This window comes from Fringilla coelebs (genome assembly GCF_963513975.1).
Source record: "Fringilla coelebs genome assembly, chromosome: 9".
NCBI lineage: Eukaryota > Metazoa > Chordata > Aves > Passeriformes > Fringillidae > Fringilla > Fringilla coelebs.
This window is the reverse complement of record NC_140067.1, coordinates 27,847,445-27,875,067: the sequence shown is the minus strand read 5'-3', so window position 1 is coordinate 27,875,067 and position 27,623 is coordinate 27,847,445. Positions and strand designations below refer to the sequence as shown.

General features: G+C 43.5%; 1 protein-coding gene across 3 annotated transcripts; it reads right to left on the bottom strand.

Moving 5' to 3' along the window:
• Positions 1–211: 211 nt before the first annotated feature.
• SOAT1 (sterol O-acyltransferase 1) lies at positions 212–27,358 on the bottom strand. Of its 3 annotated transcripts, none has more exons than XM_084211526.1 (16): positions 27,273–27,358; positions 24,717–24,846; positions 17,358–17,416; positions 13,523–13,671; positions 13,363–13,422; positions 12,938–13,045; positions 10,988–11,270; positions 9,805–9,883; positions 9,096–9,177; positions 8,417–8,462; positions 7,194–7,323; positions 6,702–6,799; positions 6,121–6,219; positions 5,493–5,628; positions 4,455–4,600; positions 212–3,663 (listed from the first exon to the last, which is right to left on the bottom strand). In XM_084211526.1, exons 2-16 carry the CDS (start codon positions 24,838–24,840, stop codon positions 3,607–3,609), a joined length of 1,656 nt encoding a protein of 551 aa, XP_084067652.1. In that variant the 5' UTR covers positions 24,841–24,846; positions 27,273–27,358; the 3' UTR covers positions 212–3,606. The 3 variants fall into 3 exon arrangements, 2 of the variants coding, with proteins under 2 accessions (XP_084067652.1, XP_084067651.1); XM_084211525.1 differs by lacking the exon at positions 27,273–27,358 and adding an exon at positions 25,828–25,956; XR_014616387.1 differs by lacking the exons at positions 5,493–5,628; positions 27,273–27,358 and adding an exon at positions 25,828–25,956.
• Between the last annotated feature and the right edge of the window lie 265 nt (positions 27,359–27,623).

Below are 27,623 nucleotides of genomic sequence, written 5' to 3'. Positions count from 1 at the left end.
CAGGATATAGCTGTGGGCACAGGCAGCTTCAGGCTTCTGTTCCTTCATGAGGCTCTTCCCAACACCTCCCCAGAGCAGCCACCTTCCCCAGGAGAGAAACCCCACCTATCTTATTCTGCTCCCAATCCCATCCTCTGTGCCCTCATACCTCCCCCCAAACCAGACCCCTCAGAGAAAAAAACAGGCCAAAGCCATTTCTTTTCCTCCCCTAATAGCAAAATATTTTTTAACGCTGTAATACAGTAGATTATAAACAGCTCTTGTACGTGACAGAACATGTACAGGTTACATCATGAAACAGCTGGTGCCACAGCCAGGGCTAATGCTGGGGTGTCCCTGCCACAGCCAGGGACGGGCCAGCATGGCTGGGGGCACCTGGAGGAAGGAGAAGGTGACGCTGGCTGGGAGGTCTGTGGGGAGCTGGTTCTGATGCTGCAGAGCACATGAACTCCTGGAAGCTGCTGTCCCTCTGGCATGTCTGTATTCAGAAGCAGGAGCTCAACCAGTTGAGTTTGCCTTCAGCAGGTAGGCCAGGTGCAATCCATACAATATCTTATTGAAGAAATCCAGCAGGAACTCCCCCAGCTCCCACCACAGCACCAATTGTACTCACACAGTTGGCACAGGAGAGCACAGAGCTTACAGCTCAGACCCAGGACTGCTTCACCCCCACAGCTGGCAGCCACACACTCCAACAGAAAGAACAAACTAAGCATGAGGACTCCACAGAGCTTTGGTCTTCCCAGGAACAGTTTTCTGCATGAAAACCCCAGGACGCATTTTGATGGAGTAACATAGATTTTCATGAAGTTATTGAGCAAGAAGCTGCAGCTGTACTGGCTGCCATTCCAAAGCTGGAGGCTTCCCACCTCACAGCTCAGGGAGTTACCATGGAAGCAAGCTGCACAGTTCTTGTGTTGGAAAGAACCACAGAAAACAGTATATATTATATGATGTTATATTAAGAGCTTGTAAAGGGCAGGTTGGGAACCTTCACATCCTCACCACTGACCAGAACATTGCACTGTTCTGGTCAAATACTCTGGCACTTGCAGTCTAAGAAACACAAACGTGGTGTAATTTACTTTTAATTAAATAAGCAACGTGCAAAAGACTTAGTATTTCCCCTCCAGCACTCTTGAGAAAAATGAAAATAAGTCCACATTCAAAAGCAATTAAAAAACCCACAAAACTGAAAGTAATCCACATTGTTAATGCCCTGACAGCACGGTTGCCAGATGCCTTGATCTACAAGGCTGAAAACCTCAACTTGTCAAAAACTAAGACTAGTTCCAACAGCTGAGCATCCCTTTCTGGTTGCCTTTAGCTTGCCAGATGCTCAAGCCCTCAGGCTTGAAACAGTGATGATGCTGACACAGTAAATGCTGATATTCCTTCTGGGCACACGACAGTGCCAGGTGTGAGGGAAACACCAAAACAGGGCACAAAGTGCCATCCTTTGGTCTCTTTTAGAAAACACAAACTGTATCAAGACCTGCCATGGGTTTCAAGATAGCAAATCAAGTCCCTAATCCATCCCACCCTCTTTGAGTGCAGTTACCTCTGTAAGTGTTCTGAGCACCAAACAAAAAAAGAATTGGACTGAATCTCATGCTGTACTTTGTCATCCTATACAGGTGACAAAGCTGTTTGGCCAAAAGGTGGTTTTTTTTGTATTTTTGACAGTTTTCTCAATAAGGAAGCTTAGTTGTTCCAGAACTTCTATTCTCTCCTCCCACAAAAGGTATGGTGAAACATTTCAGATTACTCAATCTAAATGATAAAGTAATCCATTTAATTCTCAGGATTTTATATATGAATACTGCCAAATTTGAGCATATAGTTCCTCTGAAATTACTTCAACAGTTTCATCAAACAATTTTTAGCAGAAGTGTTGTCAGAGGAGAACCTCACACAGAAACACTATTTGGCAAATTTGACCTGGTAAAATGTCCTTTCTCAAGAGCATGATTCCGTCTTACTGAAGACTTGGAGGAGCTGAAGTATTCCCTAGCTTTGATGAAATTACTTCTGACTGAGGTTAGTGAAAGCAGAAGCCCAAAGGAGAGTCTGAAGTGGCTTGGGAGACAAGTCCACCAATGGTCCCAATACTGCTGGTATGAAATACCCAGGGCTGTAGGCAGTAAGGATATGCTGTTCTCCATTGGCAGTTTCTGATAACATTTGAGTAATTCTAACATATTTGTCACCAAAGTTCTGGTATCTCTATCAGGTGGCCCCTTTCACCACAATTAAGGCATGTCCATCAGGTGACCCTGTCTCCAATAATGGGAGCTACAGTTCCAGTAAAACTGGAGGGATCTGTACCCAGACATTCTGCAAGTTCCCTGTTCTGTTTAGCACCTGACAGAACAAGGGAGCTGCAGGAACTCTGACTGATTCATTGCTATGGAAACACCAAATTCACACAGGGCCCCTGCCTTTATTGGTGTGGGTGGGAGGATGTCCTGCCTCTTCACCAAGGGGGCAGTACCCAGGAGGCTGATCTCCACCTGAAGCCCCCTCTGATGTCAGGGCAGACACAGGCAGGTGACAAAGCAGCTCTGGTCCAATCCTCTTTCCCCAGCAGCATTAGAAACTTCTCCAATACACATGGGCAAGGTGTGCTGGCACACTGAACTGCACGTGGCCATTTCAAACAAGATCATGCTCTGTACCTGTAAAGTTGATCCCATTTTCTTACAGTTTGGTCATATTATTTCAAGTTTTTCTTAGTAAAGAAACCCTTAAGAACCTGTGTACCTTAAAGCACCTGCCAAATTAAAGCAAAAGCTCTTTTACAAGTTAATCATGTTAAAAGAACTGATTACCTAGAACAGGAGAAAGGAACAGCAAGAAGAAAAAGTACTCCTCAAGTCACAAGGGCCTTCAGAGAACAAAAATGCTGTAAGGCAATTGGGAACTAAATGAATACAGAGAAACAAATTTTTGGTGTAAAAAGTCATATAAAGACTGCACACACCATGCCCTGCTTCTGAACCTGACTCAACATGGTGACAATCCCTCTTCCTCTACCCATTTTATATCTGTTGGCATACACAGGATGCAGTTTGAAGCCAGCCAAGAAAACTCTGGCCATCTTCAGAGCAAGGAGGCAAACACCCTGTTGCTCTGCCACTTATCCATGTCACAATGGCAGGCAGAATCATGAAAAACAGAAGTTTAGACATCCCATTACCAAAAAGGAGAAAAAAAAAATTGCAAATGATGGCTAAGAAAGATGGACGGATACCAACAATGAGCTACCAGCAAATCTGACTAGCTTGCCTCTTGTCCAGAAAAGCAGCAACTTGGGGGGATCCCTGGATGAGTAGGATTCCAGTAGACTCCACCTTCAGCTCAAAGTTTTACTGGCATGGAGATGGCTCAAAGTGGGACAGCATGTTATAGATGCTGCCATTGAAGTCTGTTGCAATCCAGGTCAACTGGTTTGCTCCAGCAATGTTTAAAAAAATTACAGTTTCTCCCCAATAATGAGGAGGCCCAACTTCCCTTAGAAAAAGTCTGTAGTAAGTTAGATCATTGGTCCAAATACTTGGAGGACACCTCTGTTTTTCTGTGATGTCATAGCCACAGCACCAATTTTCACATCTTCACGTGACAGGACCATGAACGTGGCTTTAAATAGTCCAGGAATGTGGGCTGCAAAACATGGAGAGGGAGTAAATTAATCACAAGCCAACAGCACAAGCTGTGGTACAAGCTGCTGAAATCAAACTTCTCTAACAGGAAAGATCAAACCACATTTCTGCACCCTACAACCCTGTTCTTGCCTTCACTAAGCAGGTGCCTGAAAGTGTAAGTACAGCTACAAGTTCTGTTACATCAGGCAAACACTGTGCCTAATAGCCTGTTGTATCAAGAAGCCAAGTAATTCATGATGGCAAGCTCTTAATTGAGGAGAATCAAACTTAAAATAGAGGCTGCCAAAGGATACCTTTGGTTAAAACTGAAATCACCTGGGACAGCATGAAGTTTTGTCTAGAACAGAATCTGGTACCAAGAACATGAGTTAGAGAAAGCACCACCTAAACCCCAAACTATCTACAGGTAACCACTTCTCACCACCACCCACTCTAGCCTGGGAGAGGCACAACTGGCACAGTTTTTGTGGGCCTTCTACAAAATTTCTCCTGACTTCACTGGCCAAGTGCTGCAGTTTCATTGCCACAGCCTAAATGAGGTCTAACATATCCTCAGAAATGGGGTAACACCACCCTCAGTTTCAAGCAGTGAAATCCTACCAAGCACAGAAGGAGCATTACTGAACACACTGCCTTTAGGCAGCCTCTAGGCTGAATAACTCCTAAGGAATGGATGTAGCACACTGCCAGAAAGGCTCATATGCCCTTTAACTTCCACTCTTCCTGCACAGCAAGACAGGACAGCCCCTCCCACAGCTGGTTATGCCAGGGGAATAAGCAGGCACTCACGTTTTCCGTGGGGCAGTACTGGCGGGCGTACCACTCCTGGCTGTAGAGGCAGATGATGACACCTTGGCCCAGGAAGAGGGAAGTCCACATGATCACATTCCAGAAGGGCCCTTTCCGACGGTCATTCAGGGTGAAGTTGAAGACCACTGAAAAGGGGAGGAATGAGAAGCATTATTCAGAAATAAACTTAAGATTCAAGAATTTTACTGGGATCTTCCCCTCCTTTCACTTCACCTCTGGAGCAACAAGGCTACTGCATGAAAATCTGATTATGCTTGGCAATAGAGCAAATACTCTGAGCTGATTCTCATATTTCCTTCCAGCAAACTTGCAACAAGCTGTGTGCCTCTGGGGAAGCAAAATTATTTGTGTTACATTGGTCACCAAGGCATGGCAGGGGTGGCCTAGAGTTTATTAGAGCCCTCTAACTCAAAACACAAAAAGAAATCTAAGAGCTCTGACTTCTAAATGGGCTCTTCTATTAGATTATACACTTTTCTGCCCCATATATGGGGCAACAGAGGTGTTTAAAAACTTTTATTCTACTTTAAGTCTCATGAGAAGGGTGAGACAATACAGACATTATAATTCATGCCATCATAAATCCATTTCCCACACTCTTCCTCACTGCAGTAGTAAACTAATAGATTCTTTAGACTGTGAATAGAGGAAGACTGACAAGCTGCTGACACACAGCAATTCAACTACAGCTTGGCAAAGAGGAAGCAGTGCTGTTGAACTCTGTGCAGTGTCACAGGAACAGCAGTGTATAACACAGATCTCTCTTCCTTGCCACCAAGACCTTGATCATCTAAGCCCCAAGCTTCCACATCCTCTGTGTCTATTTAAGTGTGTATCTCCTGAGCTGCAAAAATCCTCTCACAAAGCTTGGACTCACAACTGCAACCCTTGGGCAACAATACTGTGTGTTAGTGCTGAGGGAACAGCTGGCATCATTATCAAAAGCACAGAGCATGCTTCTCTAAAAAAAGCCACAAACCCCACAGCCACTCCCACACTCTCTTCCTTGGAGCTTACCTCCAAAGCATGAAAACAGGCAGAAGAGAACTGGATAGAAGAAGCCAAAGCAGATGCTGAGGACATACTCGTGCACAGCAGCTGACACGGTGAAGACAGATAGCATGGCTGCTGCTCTGAACTTCTTCCCAAAAAACTGGGAAAGACAAGAATGCCAAGTATTAGGAGCAACTCTGCTGTGGTTTTTGTTTGGTTCTTGCAACACAGTGAATTTTCTTCCCTGAGCTAATAAAGTTCTCCTCCAGCCAAGAGGCATTTGTGAAATGCTAAGTGCCTGGCAGAGCACCTTGGGCTTTAGGTGTTTCTCTTCAGGTACATTTCTGCATTAGTATTTGTGCTGAGCTCACTCATTAAATACCTACCACAGCTCATGGAAACAGTGCAAAGTGAGTTCTGACTGCTGAGGCAGTCTCTGCATTCCTACATCTCAGCCCCACGTTTTCCACACATTAAGGACTTGGAAATGAGCAATGGATCTCTCTAAAAGCACAGAGCCTCCCCACAACAGCTGACATAAAACACTTTTATGCTTCTAAACAGGCAGGGATGCTGCATCTTGACAAATGTACCATTTTGCCCAGTAGTTGAATGTTTAATTAACAAAAGAATAAATCTGTTTGTTACTCACCCAAAGGAAGTCCCTGTAGGCATAATAATAGAGCCAGTCATGTACCACCACATTCCAGGTTCTGTAGTAGTTTGCATAGGATGTGGAATTCCACCAGTCCTGAAAGCACAATGGAAAGACTATAAATCTAATTAATTATAAAACATTCTAAACAGCTTTTCTAGCATATCAAACTGAAAAATATTAAACAAAATAATACCAAGCTAACATAACAATTTGACCAAGCTTTCCATCACATTTCCAACATTCTACTTGGAGTATGAAGGTCTGGTTTTATCCCAAACTGCAGTGGGTGACTTGATAAAAGAACAAAAAGAGGGCTAATGGAGCTATTGGGTAGGTCTGGTGGCTGCTTCTGTTTGTGCACAGGGTGTTTCACCTTAAAGCAACTCAGACTGCCAACAGAAACCAAATCTGCTCTACAGCACAGCAACAAATTTAAGCCTTAACAGCATAAAACAAGCAAAACCCCATGGGTGCTTTGTTTGGTAAAACAACCTTCAATTTCCTCTTTTTTATTTTTTTTTCCATGATGACAATGACTTTCAGAAGCTTTATGAACTACAGCTCCTGCTTCTCACCTTGTAGAACATCCTGTCTGCAAAGCGCAGCATCTCAGCAAACGCGTTGAGCCAACAGTGAAGGAACGCAAAGAACACCAGGAAGAGAATCAGGACACCTGGAAACAAGGGACAGCCACACCAGTTCTGCAGTGTTTTCTCTCAGCCACAAACAACAGCACCTACCACAGCCAAAACCTGTTCTTAAAGGCACTGACACAGATGGGCTCTACTCTTTTGTACAGGTAGCACAACAATATTTCAGTTTCTCACCACACCAGGCCCTGCTTGCCCCAGAGGGCAACAGCAATGCTACCCCAGAGCCTGCAGCTTGATTTGAAGACAGTTAAATTCAAATGAAGCTTTTATTTTGTATTGCTGATTTTGAAGTTTTACCCCTTAATGCTGCCCCCAAGATCTCATTTGTTGATCTCTGCCTGTCATGAATGCATCTCAAATGAAGCACTTCTCCCTTCCACAAATATGAAAATCACTCATGGCTCTGGGCCTTACCTGGCAGGATGGAGTTGAAGATACAGAGGACCAGCCCTCGAAGGTTGAAGGTTTCCTGACTACTGTTGCGAAACTGAGGAATGCAGAGTCTCACAAAGATGTAGTAGGCATAGAAAAGTGAGCCAAGCACCTGGAACAAAAATACCCCAAAACCTGACTTCATAACAGGAACACACAATTAACACATCACCACCTGCCAGCTCTGGGAGAGAACAGCAGCTGCCAACACAAGCCAAAATAATTTATTTTACATTGCTGCCAATAAACCTCCCTAAGGATCCAAGCAGAAAGAAAGCTACAGCAATCCCTGGAGCACACTGAACAGCCAGCACCAAAATCAACTTCTCTTTTCTACTACAGCAGCTGTCAGTTTTTCCCAGTCCTATCAACTCACACATTTTGACACAAAAAAAAAAATCCATGCCACTGCCCAAGTGGGGAAAATACCCTTGGATCTGCATCCAAGATAAGGGCAGAAATAATTGAAAAATACTTACTGTAGTTAAATCTAATATTAAAGCTTATTTTTATTTGATTCAAAAGTTGACATTTACAGGCCCAAGCACCTCAGGCTTTCTCTGGCTCATGAACTGATGTTTGGACATTGAGGTCAAAATGCCAATCACTGTTGAAATACTCAGATGTAAGGCAGGTGTGTGCTCTGTCATCCTCTTTGTCCAACAGCAAGCAGCCAAAGGCCTGTTCATGCTGCCTTTTTTTCCTTAATTGTTTTGCTTTTTAAACCATAAATGCATTGTGTGACAGCAAAGGTTTCAGTCACACAAATCCATTACTTGGAAACACATCCACAAGAAGCTACTGGAGCTCAGGGCCACAAATGTGAAGAACCAATCAATCCTGAACTCAAGCACTGGGGATTTGGACTCCAGGCCTCATTATTTCAAAATTGCTTTGAATAACTGCAGAGAAGAAGCTGTGCCACTGCACTACAATCAGGGTGAAGAAAGAGGGCATGGGTGTTGCTCTATACACACACACAGAGGTTTTTTTTATCTGGAGGCTTGTTTAAGCAAAGATTTTAATGTTTTTTCTTTCTTTGGTACAACCATCAGTGCAGCAAGATCAATTTGTTAGTCACTGTGAAGTATTCTTTATTGCTAAGGCCATGCCAAATAGAGTGATTTAATACCAGAGAGAGCTGTTGAGCAACACATTTTAGATAATCTCCAAGAGTGTATTCTGCAGAAAGCTGCACCACTCACCTGTGCAAACTTTGTAGCTACATAGCCCCATCTTATTGTGGGATTCCTAGGAAAAAGAACAGGATATCACAGCTAAATAGGACCTCAAAGCAGCAAACCTCTCCCTTCAATTACTTGAAGGATTTTACAATTTTACTGACATATTCTCTGAAAAAAAACGGCTTCTGAATTGCAGAATTCTTAATCTGCAAGGGATGTCTGCCCAAATTGCTGGTTCCCCACTTTCAACTACAGCAGAAATCCAGCAATTCCATAAATGGGAAGGAATCTGGAGGGCAGCACTGTAAAGTTCCCTAGGAGGTGGGGATCTAGTTGTGTGAAGGACTGCTGACTTCACACAGCCAAAGTGCCACCCAGCAATGTACAGAAGAATCTGGGAGTTCCCACTCATAAAGGCTTCAGCCTCAAACTCAGAGACAGGGCTGCTTATTAGCACCACATAAAACACACAGGTTCCTACTGCAGGAACTGTCTATCACTACATGATCTGTAGCAAGTTGTTAACTTCAAGTGAGTTTCTCAAAGAAATAAAAGCAGAACTCCACAAGCAAGTCCTGCCCTTGCCAGCTTAACCACATCTTTCTGAAAGCTCTAACTCATAAATTGATCACACCCAGGGGTGCTTAATGTTGGCTTCAGTTTTCAGACTGCTTTAGTGTTCTGTTGTTGATCACATTACCTGGGATAGTTGTCTCTGTAGATGAGGGTGGGAGCAAAGAGGAAGTACAGGTACTGAGAAATTCTGGGAATATGTACTGTGCCTGGGAAGAGGGGGAAATAAAAAACAAGAGAAATCTTTTTAGTGACAGTTCAGTTTCCCCCAGTACCCTTTCAAAAAACAGAACCCTTCTCACCTCAGAAACCTCAGTCTGGAACTAAAGGTATGGGATTTGCAGAGAATAAAACAAACTCGACCTTTCAGATGGTGTGCATGAAGGACAGTTAGCAAGTAACCAAGTATCTGCTAACGCCTTGGCATCACATTTCCTTTCCTATCAACACTGGGTTCAGTCCAGTCAGCTCCAGCATGCCTTGCTTAAAAGGCCTTTTGTTCTATGACTGCTGTCATTTCAACTAGAGCACTGAGCTGGAGGTCTGCAGGCAACATCTAGACAACTTTTACTCCTAAAAGCAGAAATAGGGAATCCTGGAGAACAAAGATTTAAGCTCCAGAGAGGATTTCGACCTGAACAACAGTCCAGCCTGCTGTCTAATACAACTGAAAACAAATGGAAAGGTTCAGGCTGAAATTACAATGTAAAACCTTCAACCTCCCCATCCAAAGTCACCAATTCAAATCCCACCTCTCCAGCTCATGAGAGCAGCTCAAAGCAATGGAAGGAAAGCTAGAGCTGGGTATGTGAAATGAAGTAGGGCAAGTTACTCACCAGATTTGTCCTTCACTGAGGACAGGACTCTGGGTACGTTCTCCCGGATGAAGGAATGAGCCTTCATAACAAGACGAACCTGAAAGGCCACGAGAAGAGCAGCTCAGTGCTCTCATTTTCACAACCTTCCAGTGAATCAAGCATTTTGCAGCAACACCTTCAGCATCTTGGTTTCTTTCCCATTTAGCCTTTTCACAAGGAAAGGGCCTCCCCTGCCCACAAGTAGCCCATGTTTAACTGTCATGAATTCCAAACTCTGCAAGGGGAAACATGCAGCAGCAACTATGGCTCAGGAGAGTCAAAACACATCTCATCTACACTTGCAGGACCACCACATACACAAGGACTCTGAGTAACACCAGCAACTCACTAATCAGCTAACATTAACTTAAAACTGAAGGGAAACCCCTCTCCATTTCAGCAGGCCAGGATGTTTCAGAGTCTAGGTGTGTCCTTGAAGTTACATGTGTTGAACAGCAATTATCACTACCTGGGTATAAGGTGGTGCCCCACATAAACAGTTCACAGCTGTCAAGCAGGTTTTTCTTTTAATTTTGTTTTAACACTGAAGAACCAAAAGTAGGGCCAGTCCAAAGTTAATTCTTAAAACTCATCCCTGACCATCCTTGTTTTAACCTGATGGACTGACCAGACCACCATTCTTGCACTTCTCTGTTCCCCTCCACAAAAAAAATTCCACTGCCAAACAAGTCCTGATTACACAGCCAAGACATTTGTTTCTTGAGAACAGAAATGCCAACAGGAACCACTTCTTGACCATGTACTTGATTTTTTGGGCTTTGTTTTTTAAAGAGGAACATTACAGCTTCCTTGTGGACTATGGCACAACACATTCTTAAAATTGGTTTTAAGCACTTAACATCCACAAGACAACCAGAAACAAATGGAATTTCAGTAAAACCCACAGTAAAATCTTAAATACTGGGCAAAAACCCACAAGTGGTTTCCAGGTCAAAATGGAGTTTATTCTCTACTCTTTCTTTTTAGATTTGTTGCATGTAACTGTCCTCAAGTCTCAGAAACGCTGCATCCACTGCCTTAGCTTAATTTAATGACTAAAACCAACATTTGACTCCTTTAGGAAAAAGGACCCTTTCTACTTTGAAAATAAAATGCAATTCAATGGATCCTAGGATCCAGAGGATGCAGAGTAGGGACTTACCTGTTCCAGGATTACAATGAAGCGGGAAGCTGGAGGCAGGGCATAGGATACAGCAACATAGGTTGGTCCAAACCCAAGCCCAGCTATTTGGAAGAGTGTGAACAGCATCCCATAGAAGAAAGAGTGGATTGCACGATGGGAGGAACTGGAATAGCCTTGGGCCCACCACACAAAAAGGTTGTATGGAACAACTACTGTGGCACTGAACATGCACAGCCAAGTACAGAAGACAACTGGGAACTTTCCAAAAACAAAGACCAGGAGATCAAATCCAAGGACCAGCCTAGAAGGCACAAGGAAAGAGGCAATTTTTGAGTGTCCATTTTTTGATTAGAAATACTTCTACTCCACAAAACAGATCATAAGTATCTGACAGTCTGGATAGACAGGACTGTGCCAATTTCAGCTCAGGGCTGTCTGTGGCAGCTTCAAGTGGCCACCTCAAGTATCCCAGAAACTAAGAGAAGGACTGATGCCATCAGTGCTGGCAGGCACAGCTTACCTTCAAATCCTACAAGGCTTAAGCACATCTCTAAGATCAGCATGTGCTTTTAGAGTAGGCTCAAGCTCATCCCTCCCAAGAACAAGCACGTGACTAACAATCCACTGCTGGACGAGGGTCCACGAGAGCTTTCGGGGAACACTCCCAGGACATTATCACTACTGCACTGAAACTCAGCTCTTCCCAGGGGTTTAAGCCTAAAGAGGCTTTTTCCCTGCCTCTACAGGCATGGGGTATTTTAACATCCAGCACTCAAAGCTAGTTTAATCCTTTTCTGTGGGCATTCCACACAGATTTGGTTTAGAGGTTATCCAAAAGGCTCAGGGTCATTAGAAGGTCAGTCCAAATAAGACCAACTGGTGTGCACCAGGTGCTTTAGTCCATTAATCAAGCTTAAAACATAAGGACATAAACAAAAGGTTGATCAACTTTACTGCCTCTCACACTCATCAGAGCTTACTTTTACAATAAGCTCTTCTAAACTAAGACCAAAGAAGATGACAGTACAGAACACACAGCAAAAGTTATTCCTTTTCAGGTGGAGGCCCAATTGCAAACTGGATCCAAACTATCAGATCTAGCTAAAACCATAGATATTTTTAAAGGAATCAGGGCATCTAGCCCTAGATGATTTTAAGGTAAATGCTAGTGCATGGACAGTGGGGGAGAATGGGTAAGTTAAGATCAGCTAAACAACATTCAATAGCACACAAGCCTGTTCTTACACCCAGACTAAAGGGACAATGATTATAATCAAGATATAGCTCTGGTTTTTTACACTGAAGAGCAGATAATCTGCAAGATAAACATGTAATCCTACTTGTGTACATGAGATACAGCTTGCCAAAATGCTATTTAAGCAACAAGTGAGGAAAGCAGTCTTTCACAATCTTATTCACAACTGGCTACCTGCAAAGCACTATCTTAGCAGAGGCTCTGCCAACATCCTTGAAATTTTTCCCCAGGAAAAACAAAGTTCTATTTTTATTTGAGTACAAGTACAATGTTCCAGAACTGTCATTTTTAAACAGAGGAAGGACTGCTGAAGTATTTAAAGTTTTTCTAAGCAGAGTCCTTCTTCAAGCAACACAAGCAGTTGAAAGCTGCTGTCTCATTAAAGATACTCAACCAAAGCATTCCACATTCCGTTTTGCCAGCCTCGTGATGAACTAAGCACGTTAGGCTGAACTGTGTGGCCACAATTCTCATGTAACACATCAGTTACCAGTGTTTTCCTAATATCCAAATTTCCAATTTGGAATGGTCATACCCTCTCAACAGGAATTCCAGCACATATTCTAAGTATGCCAACTTGAAAACCACACTTCCAGCAACACCCTAAGAAGGATTCCCCATTCTTTCTACACCATTCTGCAGTTTCATGTGCATCTGGCACTCTGGAAGAGCTATTCCCAGCCCAGATCCCTGTCTTTCCAAGGCATTCTTACCTTCCTTCATCAATGAAGTCTACTAGAAGTGTACTGAGGATGAAGACGATGAGAAGAGCGATGAACATGTGGTAGATTGTCCTGATGTGACTCACTTCAAACAGCTCACTAAGGGAGACACCAGAGTTAAGGCACAACTGGGGTGCCACAGACACAGACACTTCCTCAGCTTATCCTCAGACAAAGGATAATTAGCCATGATCCCAGTGGTACTGAGATGGTTGTAATTAAGATTTATATTTGCAAGATGTAGTACAGATATTTTAGGAAGAGAGAAGCTTGAACAGATTAATCCCCATGGATTTGAACATAAGACTGTGAGTGGTGGCAGGGAAAGTACCTCAAAGAAAAGGCTCATTAGTTTGCTATCAAGGGTATTTTCAGTGAATTTGATGAAATTACTTTGATAAAGTTAAGTTACTCACTCCAAGAGGGACCTCCTGGCAGTAAAGATTTTCCCGTGTTCTGGAGGGGCCCTCGAATTCCTGCAAGCAAAGAATATTTGTTTGACATTTAAGACAAAAAAGGAAATGAAGCTTCCAGGAAACATAACCTTGTTATAGCAACAGCTTAACAGGAACTTACTTGGCTTTGTGCAGTTCCTTCTCTGCACAGGAGGCTGGGAAAAGGGAGGCTGGAGATGAGGAATCCAGGAGTGCCGATTTTGCCACCAAGCTGTTCACAAACTCTGTGAAGTGACTGTCCACCTCCTTCATGAAAGCTGGCTTCAGTTGCTGACAGAGCAAAAACACAGCAGCAAACTGTTTAACTTGCTGGATACATTTTCATGAAATATTTATATTCCTTTTTATCCTGGAGCAGGACAGAGCAATGCATCAAGAAAACATTTCTGCACCACGTACCTACTGGGATAACTGGGGCTTAGCCTGGTCAGTTCACACACCTCAGGCCAGACGACCTTGAATAACATTTATCTTCTCCATCAGATTCAACACAGAATTGCTCTGGCCTTTTAGAAGACTTATCAGAGTTCTGAGAATTTAGTTCCTTAATGTTTAGTCCTCAAACACTAAATGTGATGGAGCTAAGTGAGGAGGCAGAGGTGAGAGCCAACCCCTGAGCTCCTGAACACTGCCAGCCAGCCAGCACCTTGAGCACAGGCAAAAGGCAAGTTTCAAGAAATTATTTAAAATCCAATTGCACATTATATTTTGGTTTCTTAATGCAAGTGTTTACTAGCCATACTTGTCTGACCATCCTTTGCCTCGGATTTTTCCAGTTTGCCTCCAGATTCAAGGTGCAAGTCTTCCTACATGATATCCCAGATCAGAATTCCCAGCTCCTATCTACTGTCTCATCTTGAAGGTGGAAAAGGAAAAAAAACACCTGTTTTCAAGGAGCTTTGTGGAGGAGAGAGGGTTGTGTGGAGACCTCACAGCACCTGCCAGGGCCTGAAGGGAACCTACAGGGAAGTTGGAAAGGGACTCTTCATGAGGAACTGAAGTGACAGGACAAGGGGTGATGGCTTCAAACTGGCAGAGGGTAAGTTTAAATCGGATGTTAGGAAAAATATCTTCCCTGTGAGGGTGGGGAGGCCTGGCATAGGTGCCCAGAGAAGCTGTAACTGTCCCTGGATCCCTGGAAGTGTCCAAGGCCAGGCTGGATGGGGCTTGGAGCAATCTGGGGTAGTGTAAGATGTCCCTGCCCATGGCAGGGGGTGGAACAGGATGATCTTTAAGGTCCTTTCCAACTATTCCATGAGCCTACAAAATACATGAACAGAAGTATTCTTACAAAATGCTCCTATTTAATGTGACAACAGCCAAGTTAGTTTAACTCTTTGTCAGAAAATACAAGACAATCTGAAGTAAGACCACATACAAACAGAAGACCCTGAAGTCACAGTGGATCAGAATTCTACATTCCTCTCATTTTATAGCGGTCGGATCCAGAGAGATCTCTTGAAACAAAAGCTGCAGTAGGAGAAGGAGCAGATTAATATTTAACTTTAAAAAACATTTTTCTCCTATTTGGCAGCTTCCAGAATAGACTAAATAAGCTTTCCCTTAAGTGCTTAACAAAATTCTTAAGATCTGGCTTCTTTTAGATATTGCTTTCCTGGGAGGCAGAGGATTGTCTCTGCAAGAGACATGAACTTGTTCCTTTCAAAACAGGAGAAAAAATACAAACAACAAATATTGAGTACTTGTGAATATAACCTGTAACAGAAGACACTGGTGCTCTCTGGTACCTAATTTTACAGCATACATGCACACATCCCTACAAAAAAGTCATACAGAAATTCCCACTTCTGTTGGAGGGCTCAAGTTTCCATGCTAAACAAAGCACTATTCATTCCCACCAAAATATATATATATTTTTTTTTTTTTTTAATACTGTCTCCCCATTTTTAGCCTAATCTCTCCTCAAGTGAGATGATATTTCCTTAAAATACCTCTTCCCTTTGGCTGGGACTCTGCTGAGATTGCCTCCTCCTAACACAGCTCTCCAGGGCTGATACCAGCACATGCATGTTTGGATTGGGAGAGCAGGGCATGAGTTCTTAATAGATTAAATCAAATACAAACCAGAGTACAGACTCTACAGTAATTGTAACTAACTGTAATTACAAACCAAAAACCCTTCAAAGAATGCTATGCCATCAAAAGCAGAAGCTAGCCAATAGTAAAAAAGTTGATGGCAAGTCAGAAAGTTGAGGGTAGTAACCCTTTACTTATAAAGTGCAACAATTCCCCAGAACTTTACTCATTCTAACAGATTTTGTAATTTTTGTCACTGACACCTGACAACCCTGACCTAGTGACAGAACACACCATTCTCAGCTCCCTTCATAAAGGACTGGACTTTTAGACCTCAGATGCTTGAACACCTCCTATACATGAGTAACACCCAGCTCCTACAAATCCCTTTTACACCTTGACCAGGCTTTTCACAAGTCAAGCATCTGCCTAGAATTTAGATACCCATCACAGAAAAGGTAAACTGCAATCCAAGCCTCTGTTCAGTGGTTCCCACAATAAAGGGCCCAGCACTCCAGGAATTCTCAGGTATTTTGCAGTAGGGTGGGTTTTTTTCCCCTCAGCCTTGAGGCACCTGAAATAAATCTGCAAGCTGCATAACTCAAAGCTTAAAATCAGAACTCCCTGTGTTTTGGGAGAAACTTCAGCAATTAAAACACCACTGGTTTTTTAGGATTCTCTCTGAGGATAAGAAAACTTTTCCTATGAATTGTGCCTCAAAGCTGGTAACCAGAAAAAAAATAAAAAGGAACAAGAGACACTCCTGAAGAAAGAAATCAAGGTCAAGTTGTCCCCTTGCAAACAGCTAGTGCTCTCTGGAACTTCCAAAGCTACTTGTTTTACAGGGAAAGCCTTCTCCTGCAAACACCCACTGCCAACACAGTGATTAGCAACGACTGTTCTGTCTGCAGAGAAGTTACCAGGCTTGATCTTCTGTTCTCAGGAAGGATAAACAGGATAAGACAACAACCAAAATAAATTTCTGAGCTGACTACCCCTCTAAAGGACTGAATTTAAGAGTTTCAGCAAAAAAGCAGCACACCTTTTGCAGAAGACTATTTAAATACACCTTAGGTATATCTGTTATAAATGACACACCACCTAAAAAGGTAGGGAGAAAAAGGAAAAAAAAAAAAAAAAAAGAGTGAAACAGGAAAATATCTGAAAGGTGCAAGGTATTTTTCTCTGTCTTCTAAGTATCCACTCCCTACTATTCATATCAAGCTGGCACAATTAGATTACTTCAGATTTACCACAGAATTTTCTGCAATAAAATTATGCAAGAGTGCAGGGCAATTTGCCCTGAAGAACACGGGTGCCACAAAACAATGGTTAACAAGGAGGGTGCAGTTCATCATCAGCCAATTTCATTTAATTTGGGCATAAATCACCTTAATATAACCTAAGACAAAGGCAGCCCACACAGATGCAGATGGTGCCAGAAACACCCAGTGCTATTTTCTGTGAGGATATTGTTCACTGACAAAAAGAATGAGACCAAAGCTCAGGAAGGTCATCTCCACAGCCAGGGCAGCAGAAGCTGAGGGGTGCATGCTCCATACTGCCCTTTATTCAATTGATAGCAGGACACAGAGCATTTTAAAGGCTCAATATGCAAGCAGGCTGGCTAATCATCACACTGTCAAAAGTCAGTGGTAAGGCATTTTCCATTTTATTTACAGGTTTCAAAGTTCATTCTTATCTTTGGACTTCAACCTATTGGGGTCAAGTAAGACAGAACCCCATTACATAAGATTACCCCTCTTGTGCTAAGTGGGACAGAGAAAGAGGGCTGGGGAAAAGTCACTGCACTCAATCTAGGACTGAATAGGGCTATTTGTGTTCCAGGTTAGTGACTCTCCAAAAGACTTCCAGGGTCAATTGTCCTGCTCCCCACCACAAGCAAGTATTGTGTTTACCTCAGCTTCTGCTATGAGCTGCATTTTCCTCGTTATCACGTGGTCCACATCAACCCAGCCTAAGGAAGGAAAGTAAATAGTCAGTATTTTTTGTTGCATGTCTGAAAACACAAAAAGCACAGCATACAGTAGTTCAGAGACCAATTTTTCAATAGCATTTCTGACTTCTAATAGGGTCCCACTAAACTCAAATCAAAGCTGCAGGAAGTTCAAAAACTATGACCATGTATTTCAGGATCACAGCACTGTAAGGCAGTCAACAGCTGAGAACATGCCGGATTTTATTTTTCATCAGCAACTCTGCAAATGTTTCCAAGGTCCCTAAACATATTCAGCCTTGAAGCAGCAATCAGAGTGACCCTTAGAAGGTCATTTCCAAGTGTGCTGATTTTTTATCAGGGTTTTTTATCTTAGGCAGACATAAGCTTAGTTTGTCTGAGGTCTCTACATTGCCAACAGACAAGGCAGTCAGCCACAGCTATTAGTAAAACACCATGATCAGCTCTGAGACAGGCTGAATGGCAAGTTGGACAGTTATCCTGTGTTCAAACCTGGCTATTCCCACTCCTTTTATTCCTCAGGAGAAGTGCTAGATATCAGTGTGACTGTATTCCTCAATAAGTTTGACTGTTTAAGTAAACAGTCAGGTTTAACATGCCATCAATATAATCTGACTTTTGCCATTACTAACACCATTGGCCAACAGGTAAAGCCTCAAATGCCACCTTTCTTTCACATTAAAAACTACACTTCTGAGATGCCTCTGTGACATCAAGAGGAACAACACCCACAGGTCAGACATTCCAGACTAGTTGTGTTTTAGGACAAGCACCAGCTGGTGTTTCACTTCAATAACAACAACACAGAAGATAAAGTTACTTAAAACAGAGAGTCTTGCACACGAAGGAAAATCAAGATTGAAGCAGCAGCATCCATCCCCCTAAAATACCAGTCAGAGTGAAAAGATAGCAGCAAACCTTGCCTTGTTCTTATCCTTTGGCATTGATAGCTGCAGCACCACCTTAAACACCAACACACAGCCAGCATTACAACTTGCATCTTTGGTTTCTAAGACAACATTACCACTTTTAGAAAAAGAAGGTACTGAAGTGATTCCCTAATAAGATTCCAGAGAAGCCTGAGCTAACAGATTTGCTGTAGAGGAGCCAAAGTTGTGCTGCTGTGAGACAAGAAAACAGACTGAGAGCGCTACCACAGTGCATAACGTGGCCTCCTTGTAAGAGCACACCAAGCAGTTTCATTTTCAGAGTAAGAAGTGCCTCTGTGCTACTCAGGAGCCTCAGTCAGCCTGTTTGAGCAACTGGTTTTAAGTATTTTAGGTAGGCCTGCTTGAGAGGTGACTCTAATTCCAGTAGTGGAAGAGAGTACAATAACACAAGAAACTTTATCTTCAGTGCAGCTATGATCAGTTGTTAGCATTAATCCCCCTTCCCACTGATCAACCAGGAATTTTGATTTTTTTCTGTCTGCAGGAACTTTGGTTTTTTCCTATCTGCTACACAAGCTGCAGATTTAAGGACAGACCAACAACAACTGCCTATCACTTAGCAGACTTCTGATGTAATAACAAACAAAGAAACTGCTTAACACCATTGATTTTGGCTGCATCCAAGATCCATTTTTCCAAAAATAGAACTCCTGGTTGCTAAGCATCTCACCTCCAAGACAAAAATAAAAAACAACCACACACCTCAGCATTTAAACTCATTTCGCTGTTACATTTGCAGAACAACAGCAGTTTGGAAAACAATTTGAGAAGAATGTAAGATACCTTTGACCACTCACCTCATGCACTTTGCTGGTCTCAAATAGGTTTCTCCCACAACATAATAAAAAAAATTTAATTGTTCCACAAGCAGTAGAACTGTATCCCCTTCAGATGTCCTCAGGGGCTCTACTCCCTCACTGTGCCACTCCACAATTGTATTCCTGGCCCACTCCTTCTATTACTACTATGGGAAGAACCACCTTGTGCTGACCTGCTAGAAAGCAGGACAGAGCTGCTGAGCTCAAAGAACTAACCTTTCCCTTCAAAAAAACTAAGAATTTGTGTCCCTTACCCAGCTGCCAATCTTCAAGATGACATCAAGTTTGCTTGAAGCCACCCAACAACAGCAAAAGAGAACAGGACACAGGGGACTTAAGGAATTGCCTTTTAAAGATAAGCTAAAAATAAAATAACCAGTTCTTTGACCATATATTTCCTGTCAGATCTTGCCTTTAAAGCCTCAGTCATTAAAAACTCACATTAAAAACTACTCAGGCATGGCTCACTTTGGAAATAAAACACCCTTTTAGACTACAAGGCGTTAAAACTGGGTATAGCTTTACATATACCAAATATCCAATGGTGGTACAAGAAATGAGGACAATCTCTGACCTGCTGATGCTGTAATTGCAAAATTGGAATTTAAAGTGTCTCCTGTCACTTTAGTTGGCCTCATACTAGTATGCATGCACAGAAAAGATTAGAAACACAGCATCTTTTAATAGGTTTTAAAATCAAGATCTCCATGGCTTCAGTCAAAGCAACTCATATGACAGAGTAAACTCACCTGTGAGATTGTCTTTCTCAACACAAAATCTTCCATAGAAGAAAACTCACCCCAAACCAACCCATTCTGCTGTATTGCATCACCCCATAAACCCAGCTGTGTCACAAGGCAGATACCAGAGAAAAAGCACATCATCTTTAATCACTCAACTTCCCTTGCACAAGACACCACTTATGTTCTGTCAGGACACTGGAGAAGAGATTCATCACATGATTTTGAGTCTAAAGGGAAATGTGCACTGCTGAGAAGTCCAAATCTTCACTTTCCTTTGACCCTGCAAATGAAGCCTGGATCTCTCTGTATCACTTTGGGATTGCAACAGAATTATAGAAAAATGGACTCAAGGCTGCACTACACAAAGAAGCACATCTTTGCATTTAAAAGAAGTTGAGATATGCCTTAAGAAGACAGAGAATATATTTTAAGTCATGAGAAAGTTGTCTTGAGGACAGGTATGAAATAGTGGCCAATTTCAGAGGAGGCTTAAGCAGGGCTTGCTGTCGAAGAGCTTTGTTCACAGGGAGAAGTTTTTTTATTTAATGGTCTTGGGTTCCCTTCCCATCAGCAAGGACATTAACAAGATCTTTAGAGGCCCACTGGTCTTGAGCTTGATCCTTTTAGAATGTGACTCCCCTGTACAGACCGAATTCCAAGCAGGTTCAAAAGTCAGAAGAAAAAATCATGGAACAATTTAATTGTAAGCTTTGTTTCTCTTTGAAAACCAAGCCAATAAAAAAATCACCTGAAGATTGAGAAAGCTTCTTAATTGTTGAGAAGTTGAGCAACTAAAATTTCACAAGATTGACAAAGTACCTCTTCTAAAGGATCTTGTTGTCCCTTTTTCAACCCACTCTGGCACATTTTACAGATAAGTGACATTTGAAATGGGTAGAGCAGAGAATCACTCACATGATGTTGGGGCTGCAGCTTGGGATCCAAAAAAAACCAGCTTTGTCATTTCTTGATAAGACAACTTCCCATTCAAGAGGTTAAAGCAACAGAGGCAGAAGGATTTCATTTCTGTCAGTCACCTGGATTTAAAGGCTCCCTCTCCAAAAACACTGAAGATGTTATCAGAAGCAAAGCAGTATTAAAGCCAATCTAGTGCAGGGCTGCTGTAAAGAGGGGAGGAGTTCCATAATGCTACAATACAACACACATTAATAATTTGAGCTAATGAGCCCTTATTCTTACTTATGGTAATTTATGTGGCCACTCAGCAATTAGAGGCAAGTTATGACTAGACTCAGATGATCTGTTTAAAGAATTCACAGGCCATAGGTCACTGCACTGCTGGGCAAGCATTTAGCTTAAAAATTCAGTTCTGCAGGGACAGGGAAACCAAACAGCCTCTTCACTAGCAGGAAGGAAAACCAGCATTCTCTATATTACACTACCATGTCCACAGGCTCTTCACAAGAAGCTGCTGAGCCTTCACCCAACCACAGGTTCCAAAACATGACAGCCCCTAGAATTACCAGAATCCACCTAGACAAAACAGCTTTATGCTCTATCTCTCAGAAACACATCCCAGATACTCAATTCAAGCAGCTTACTCCACAAGCAGCCTGTTGAAACACTGAACACTCATTGCTGTGAGTCATACAGCAAAGGCTAAATCTTTCCAAATTGCTCCCCCTTGGAGAGCTCCCTCCTCCTCCATCCCTCTGTAGGCACACAATTTGTGCATCACCATGAACTTTTGCACCAGGGATGATCGATAGTAACCTCACTGGAAGATAACAGCCCCTTCCTAAGATCAGCACTACCAGTCAGGCTTACTCACACCAAACAGATATGCCACATAGTTTGTTTGCAGATCAGCCTCCAGAGACACTTCCAGTCCTTGCCTGATATCTGGGCAAACAAGAACAGACTCCAAACCCACCTTTTTACTGCTCTGAACACACTATCTGAGCATTTTAGAGGCTCATGTGCACACTTATGATCCATGTCCTCTCTAGCCTTTTAAGATCTATCCATGCAGTTTCTGTTATGCTCATTCCAGGTGACTGGTACAGTCTGATACCAATATCCCATTAGGCAGAGCAGTTTTCTATTTCTTTATGTATCTTCTGCAGAAAACATATAAGACTAATCTTATTAAGGAAGCCTGGCTTTTGACAGGGGATTATTGCCACCTAGATCATCTGCTGACTCTAAGCCAGGACCAAATTAGTTGTTTAATTACAACTCTGGAGCTAATTCAAGGAAGAGAAATGATGTAGAAGACTGAAGTTCAGCTACTCTGTCAAAGTAAAATTGCAGGCTGAATAATTACAAAATAGAAACAAATCAAGGCACAGAAGAAATCTTCTGGCAATCCCCAAATTATGAGTATTTCCACACTTTCATAAAACTGGCTGTACCTGAGTAAAAACTATTTGAATCTTAGAACCCAAACAATGAGACAGCCTTCAGAAGCCCTGCAGAACCAAGAAAAAAAAATAACCCCAACTGTACAAAAGGAAGAGTCAGACCTACTGTTGCTCTAAAGCAAATACATGTATTAAAATTACTCCTTTAAGCAATTTCAGATCAGCCAATGGATTTGAGTTTTAATAAAGAAAGGATTAAGGGCCCAAGAAAGTTCACACACTTCTGGAAACAAGTCAGCTGGCCCTTGACAACTCCACTCCTACTGTAGGAAGCAGACTGTGCTTGCTATAATCAGAGAGGATCAAGGGTGGGTAATCACGTTAAAGGTTTAGTTTTTCTATGGCAATAACTGCCACAAATATGCTACAATATTTACTTCTGTACATTCTTGGCTTGGCTAGAATCCCTTGACTGCAACAAACATGGATTTTGTCTAAAAATCCTCACAACACCCAGCATTAAGTTGTTACAATACAAAAAAGCTGTTGCCAGACAGCAGACCATTAGCCTCACACTGCCTTTGTGCACTAATGCCTTAGAAACAGCTATTCAGGAGAGAATGGCCAGGACAAAAGAAAGAGAAAAAACATCTATGCCTGCTTCTTCTGAGAAATTCTCCCACCTCAGTCATCAAAGTTCTACCTAGTTACACAGGCACCCTGGAGTACCTGAAGAGGCCACCGTCTGCAACTCAGGAACACTTCACCTTCATAAATCCTCAACCTTTGGGTCACAGAGCTGTGAATTTCTGTACAGAGGAATTCTGGAGCAGAGGGATCCATCTTTCTCCCATGCTTCAAGGCATCAAATTCATTCCTCCTACCTCCCTGTGTTATTCCTGTTGTCACCAACACTGGGCTAAGAAACACTTTGTGACACCTCTGCCCAACTGGCAGCAACCTTGGCAGGTAAGCTGCACTCAAGCCTTGACTAACCAGGATTCCTCCCTGCTGTCCTTCACTGCAGTTTGTGTGGGATTTAAACCACACTGCACTGTTCCAAGCCAACCCACCAGGCTCATGGACACTTCCAAGAGATCTACCCCAAGATGTTTGTTTGCTCCACACTCACAGTATCCCACCTGCAGTGAGGTTTTGTCACATCGCAGAGGTGTTAAAATGAACCCTGTAAAGACAGGCACACCCACCCATCAAGTCCTAATTATCACTGCTCTATTTATTACTTACCCTTCATTTATAACAATTAAGGAGTTCTCATACATGAAAAGATTAAAGTGGTAGAACTTTACTCCCAAGCCCAGCATCACTGGATTCCAGAAGCCACCAACTCCCTGCAGTTTTCTAATACAGTCCCATTTGATTCAATTAAAATTATGTGCCACCAAAATCTTTAAAACCCAGTTCTCCAAGCAGTTTGTAGGATGGCTTTTTTTCCAATGCATTTTATTTTCCATAAGAAATCTGACCTGTCCTAAACTTAAACATGCTCCAACTCCCATTTCAGTTGAAAGAAGCATTATTGAAATTGTGATGAGATCCAGAAGCATATCAGTGAGAATTATCTCCTTGAGTCACTGGCACCAGGATTTTGGATCTTGCACTCACATGGCACATTGTGATAACCTACTTTAGCTCTTTGCTTAATCTATCTCATAAAGAGAAAGGAAACAAGCTGCAGTTTCATCTCTAACCTCCTTATCATGGGATGGAATGTGGTACAGTATAAACCAGAAATTACAGAGGGTCACAGGGAAAGCCACTCAGTGTCACACAACTGTCCCTGCAGCCCAAGGGACAGGGCATGGCAACACTGATCCTTCCACAAAGCCAACTTTAAGCCACATAACTTCTAAGCTGACCACAAAACAAATGGACAGACACAACTGTGCATTGTTCAGTTTTCTGGTAGCCAAGATTTAGTCTGAATAAAAGGGAGCTGTCCTGACATAAAAAAATCCCAGAGCATCATTCTCTGTGCACCCTACCTCCACCTGTCTGTCAGGTGGACACAGCACCTTAGCCTGGCGTGCTAAAGACCATTTTCTTCCATCTTGAGAAGTCACATACTTTAAGGGTGTAAAGGAAGTGAGATGAAGTCCCAAAAACAGCATTTAACAGGATTACTCAAAAGTGCTGCCAGGAGGCATTTGCACCATTTACAGCACTAATTAATCTCTTCCTCCTGTGACAGTTAATCACTGTTTTAGATCCCTGCAAGCACTGCAGTGCACAGCTCCTGAGGGAAAGCTCTGCAGGACAGCACCCCAAACAACCCACACCTGCTGAAGAGGTGCAGCTGGGACACAGGGAGCTCCACCTTCAGCCCTCCCAGAGACAGAAAAACAGAAATGAAGGAGCAAAGGGGCAGGGTCATAAGTAAAAAGGGCACCTTAAAGGAAATCACATGCCAGAGATGCAACCAGTGCTGAGCCACTGAGTCTCACCATTGCTTGAGTTTTGGAAGGACCTCTCACTCTCAGGTCTCCTCTGTGTTTCTTCATTCTCAGGGGTCTTGGAGGTTGCAGTGGAGCCAGCCTGGCGCTTCCTTACACAATCATCACCTGCCATGGTTACCTAGATAGATCAGAAAAGGAGAGAAATAATGAAAAAAATCTCATTTATTGTTCAATAATATATTTACATAAAGTTGGACTTTCTTCCTGTCATCATGAATTCAGAGCCAGGATAGAGGAAATTCAGCACACACTTGAATTAGTCATTTACTGTTGACCACACTTCCTTTCCCTTACTACAAGCAGAACAGGAACAAAGTAACCAAGTAAGTTCCCCTACCAAATTTGTTCCTACAACCAAAACATCTCCTTACAACACCCTCTTTTCCCTACAGATTTTAAAACTACTTAAAATAACTTAAGCACCTGCAAAATCTTTAAAATGACAAAAAGCCCTTGCAATTCTTTCTGACAGCCACGTGGACATCAAGACTTGTCTTCGGTGAGCTGTGGAAAGTTTACTTTGTGGAATCACCAGCAATATTTGAGCTGAGCCAAGCCCCTTCCTTGTCAAGTTCTCAGCTCTTGCTGCAGGAGCAGCTTCCTCAACGGATCCTTCTGTTCTGCTTTGCCAGACAATGGTTGTGTTGCAAACCGAGGAGAAACAGGAAGAGAATCAGGTTTGAACTACACCAGTTCCAATGACAAAGGTCATTGCTGGGGACAGAGCTGCCAGTAGGGAACACCTGAAGCGCCACATGCAGGATGAAAACAAAATTCTCAGCTAACGAGAAGTGGACAAGGAGACTCTAATTTGGTCACAAAGTGCTATCCCAGAACACTCCCCATAAATTCATCTCAAGAACCTCTTGGCAGTGTAGCTGCAACCAGGGACTATTTGCAGATTTTTTCCAGAAAACCTCACAGGCATGTATGTAACCACATTTTCAAGCTTGATATATTTTTTCATCTTGGCACAAACTCTGCAGCAGATGTGTTTAGCTGCTAGTGAACAGCATACATGCACCAGCACATATGAGCTGTTACAAACAGGCCAGGAGAACTCAGGAACTGGTGAAAAAACAAATTAAGGATGGATTACCTCAGAATAAGGAGGCTGGCACATCTGCAAAAAGGAAACAAAAGTATGACCAGAGCTTTTCAGAACTCAACTTCCTGTGTTTGTCCCTCTAGTAGGAGAGTCTCCTGTTCTCCTTTCAGGCCACACAGCATACAGGGGAGAAACACCAGCCACCACCAAACAACAAATCAATAATTGGGTGAGTTTTCCAGCTCAACCAGAGGACCAAAAGTTTAATTCTTGTCTCAGGACACTTCTTGAAGAGCTTAGGAAGGCATTTCTTCCTCACGGGTGCAGAGCGGTTACAGTATTTAACTGAAAGCTTATCAGAAAGGAGTTTAAAATAACCAGTCTTGGGGTGGGGGGAAGGAAAAGTCAGGTGTGGCACGAATTTTAAAACAATTAATTTAAAGAGTTAATAATTCAGATAGGCTAAGTTGTGACAGCACAGCCTTTTTCACACCAAAACATGAAGTCTGCTAGGGGAAATCTATGCAAACAAACATTTTCCTAGTCCCCGTATGAACAGAGGTCCAGCATTACAGAACCTAAGCAATTATCAGCACATCAGAGCCTAAAGCGGGCATCAGCCCTTCCGCCCATCTCTACTAGAACCGAAACATTCATGACACAATGCCAAGGTAACTCCAAGATGCTCACCACCCCCCTCACAATAGTAAACACTCCTTTCACCCCACTCTGAGGGCATCCACAACTGCAGATGAAGTTTGTAGTGCTACCAACCCATTAACAGATTTCCTAGCACAGACTCCCTGATTTGACTGGAACCTGATTTACGGTACTCGCAAAGGGCTCAGAGACCTTGAGCTTCTCCGTCTTCCCTTCGGACAAACTGATAATTGATCAAAAGTTGCCTCGGGAGGAAAGCAACACTTTACTGGAAGCTCATCTTTGCATCTCAAAAGGCTTGGTGAGGGACAGCTAAGAATCATGGAATGGTTTAGGCTGGAAGGGACCTTCAAGATCACCTAATTCCAAACCCCTGCCTCCAGTACTAATCACACTAGATAACAACCTTATCCCAAAGACTTTCAGCTCTCTAAAGTGTTCCTTCGAAAGCTCTTGGCCCTCGGGCATAGCTCCATTTCGCAGACCCGGACCCTCGGTACCTGCAGAGCGAACCAGACAGGGACCAAAACAAAGTTAAGGTCACTCCACAGACCAAAGTTAAGGTCACTCCACAGCTCATCCGCAACGCGCACGACACCCAGCAGGAAAAGGTTTTTTATCCGAAGCCTGAGGACATCGCTGGGAGCTGCCCAAAGCGCTGCCGAGGCTCCGAGCCAGTCCCTGCCCCGCTACCTCCCCGCACACCCCCGCGCCACCGCCGAGCCCCAGCCCCGAGCGGCTGCAGCAGCCGTTTTCCCCGGGGGCGGGGCGGGACGGCGCGGACACGTTCCCGTGGCCGGTGCCGGTGCCGCGGCCGGCAGCCTGCGGAGCGTCACCTCAGGGGCGGCCGAGCCGCTGCCTCCTCCGCGCGCCGCCGCTCCGCTCTTCCCCGCTCCCGCCCGCCGCGCGCGCCGCCGCCTCTTCCCGGGGCTCGCGCACGTCACGGCGCAGGGGGTGGGGCGAGAGGAGGCACCGCCCATTGACCGAGGAGGAGGCTCGGCGGGGGCGGGGCGGGAGGCGCGCGCCGGGGGGGGGATTGGGGGGGCGGCACGTGAGGCGCACGTGGGGTGCCCCCCCCCCCCCCTTCCCCTCAGTTTCCCGCCTTCGCGCCCCCCCCCCACCCCCCCCACCCCCTCAGGCACCGCCGCCTGCTCCCGGCGCTCCTGAGGCGGGAAGTGAAGTGAGGG

Excerpts from the sequence above, each read along its gene's own strand:
- SOAT1 (XM_084211525.1), bottom strand. The coding sequence starts at position 25,851 with ATGTGCCAGCCTCCTTATTCTGAG. Across the intron at positions 9,884-10,987 it reads TCATTGTAATCCTGGAACAG|GTTCGTCTTGTTATGAAGGC; the intron begins GTAAGTCCCTAC and ends GTGGCCTTTCAG. Across the intron at positions 3,664-4,454 it reads AGTACTGCCCCACGGAAAAC|CCCACATTCCTGGACTATTT; the intron begins GTGAGTGCCTGC and ends CATGTTTTGCAG.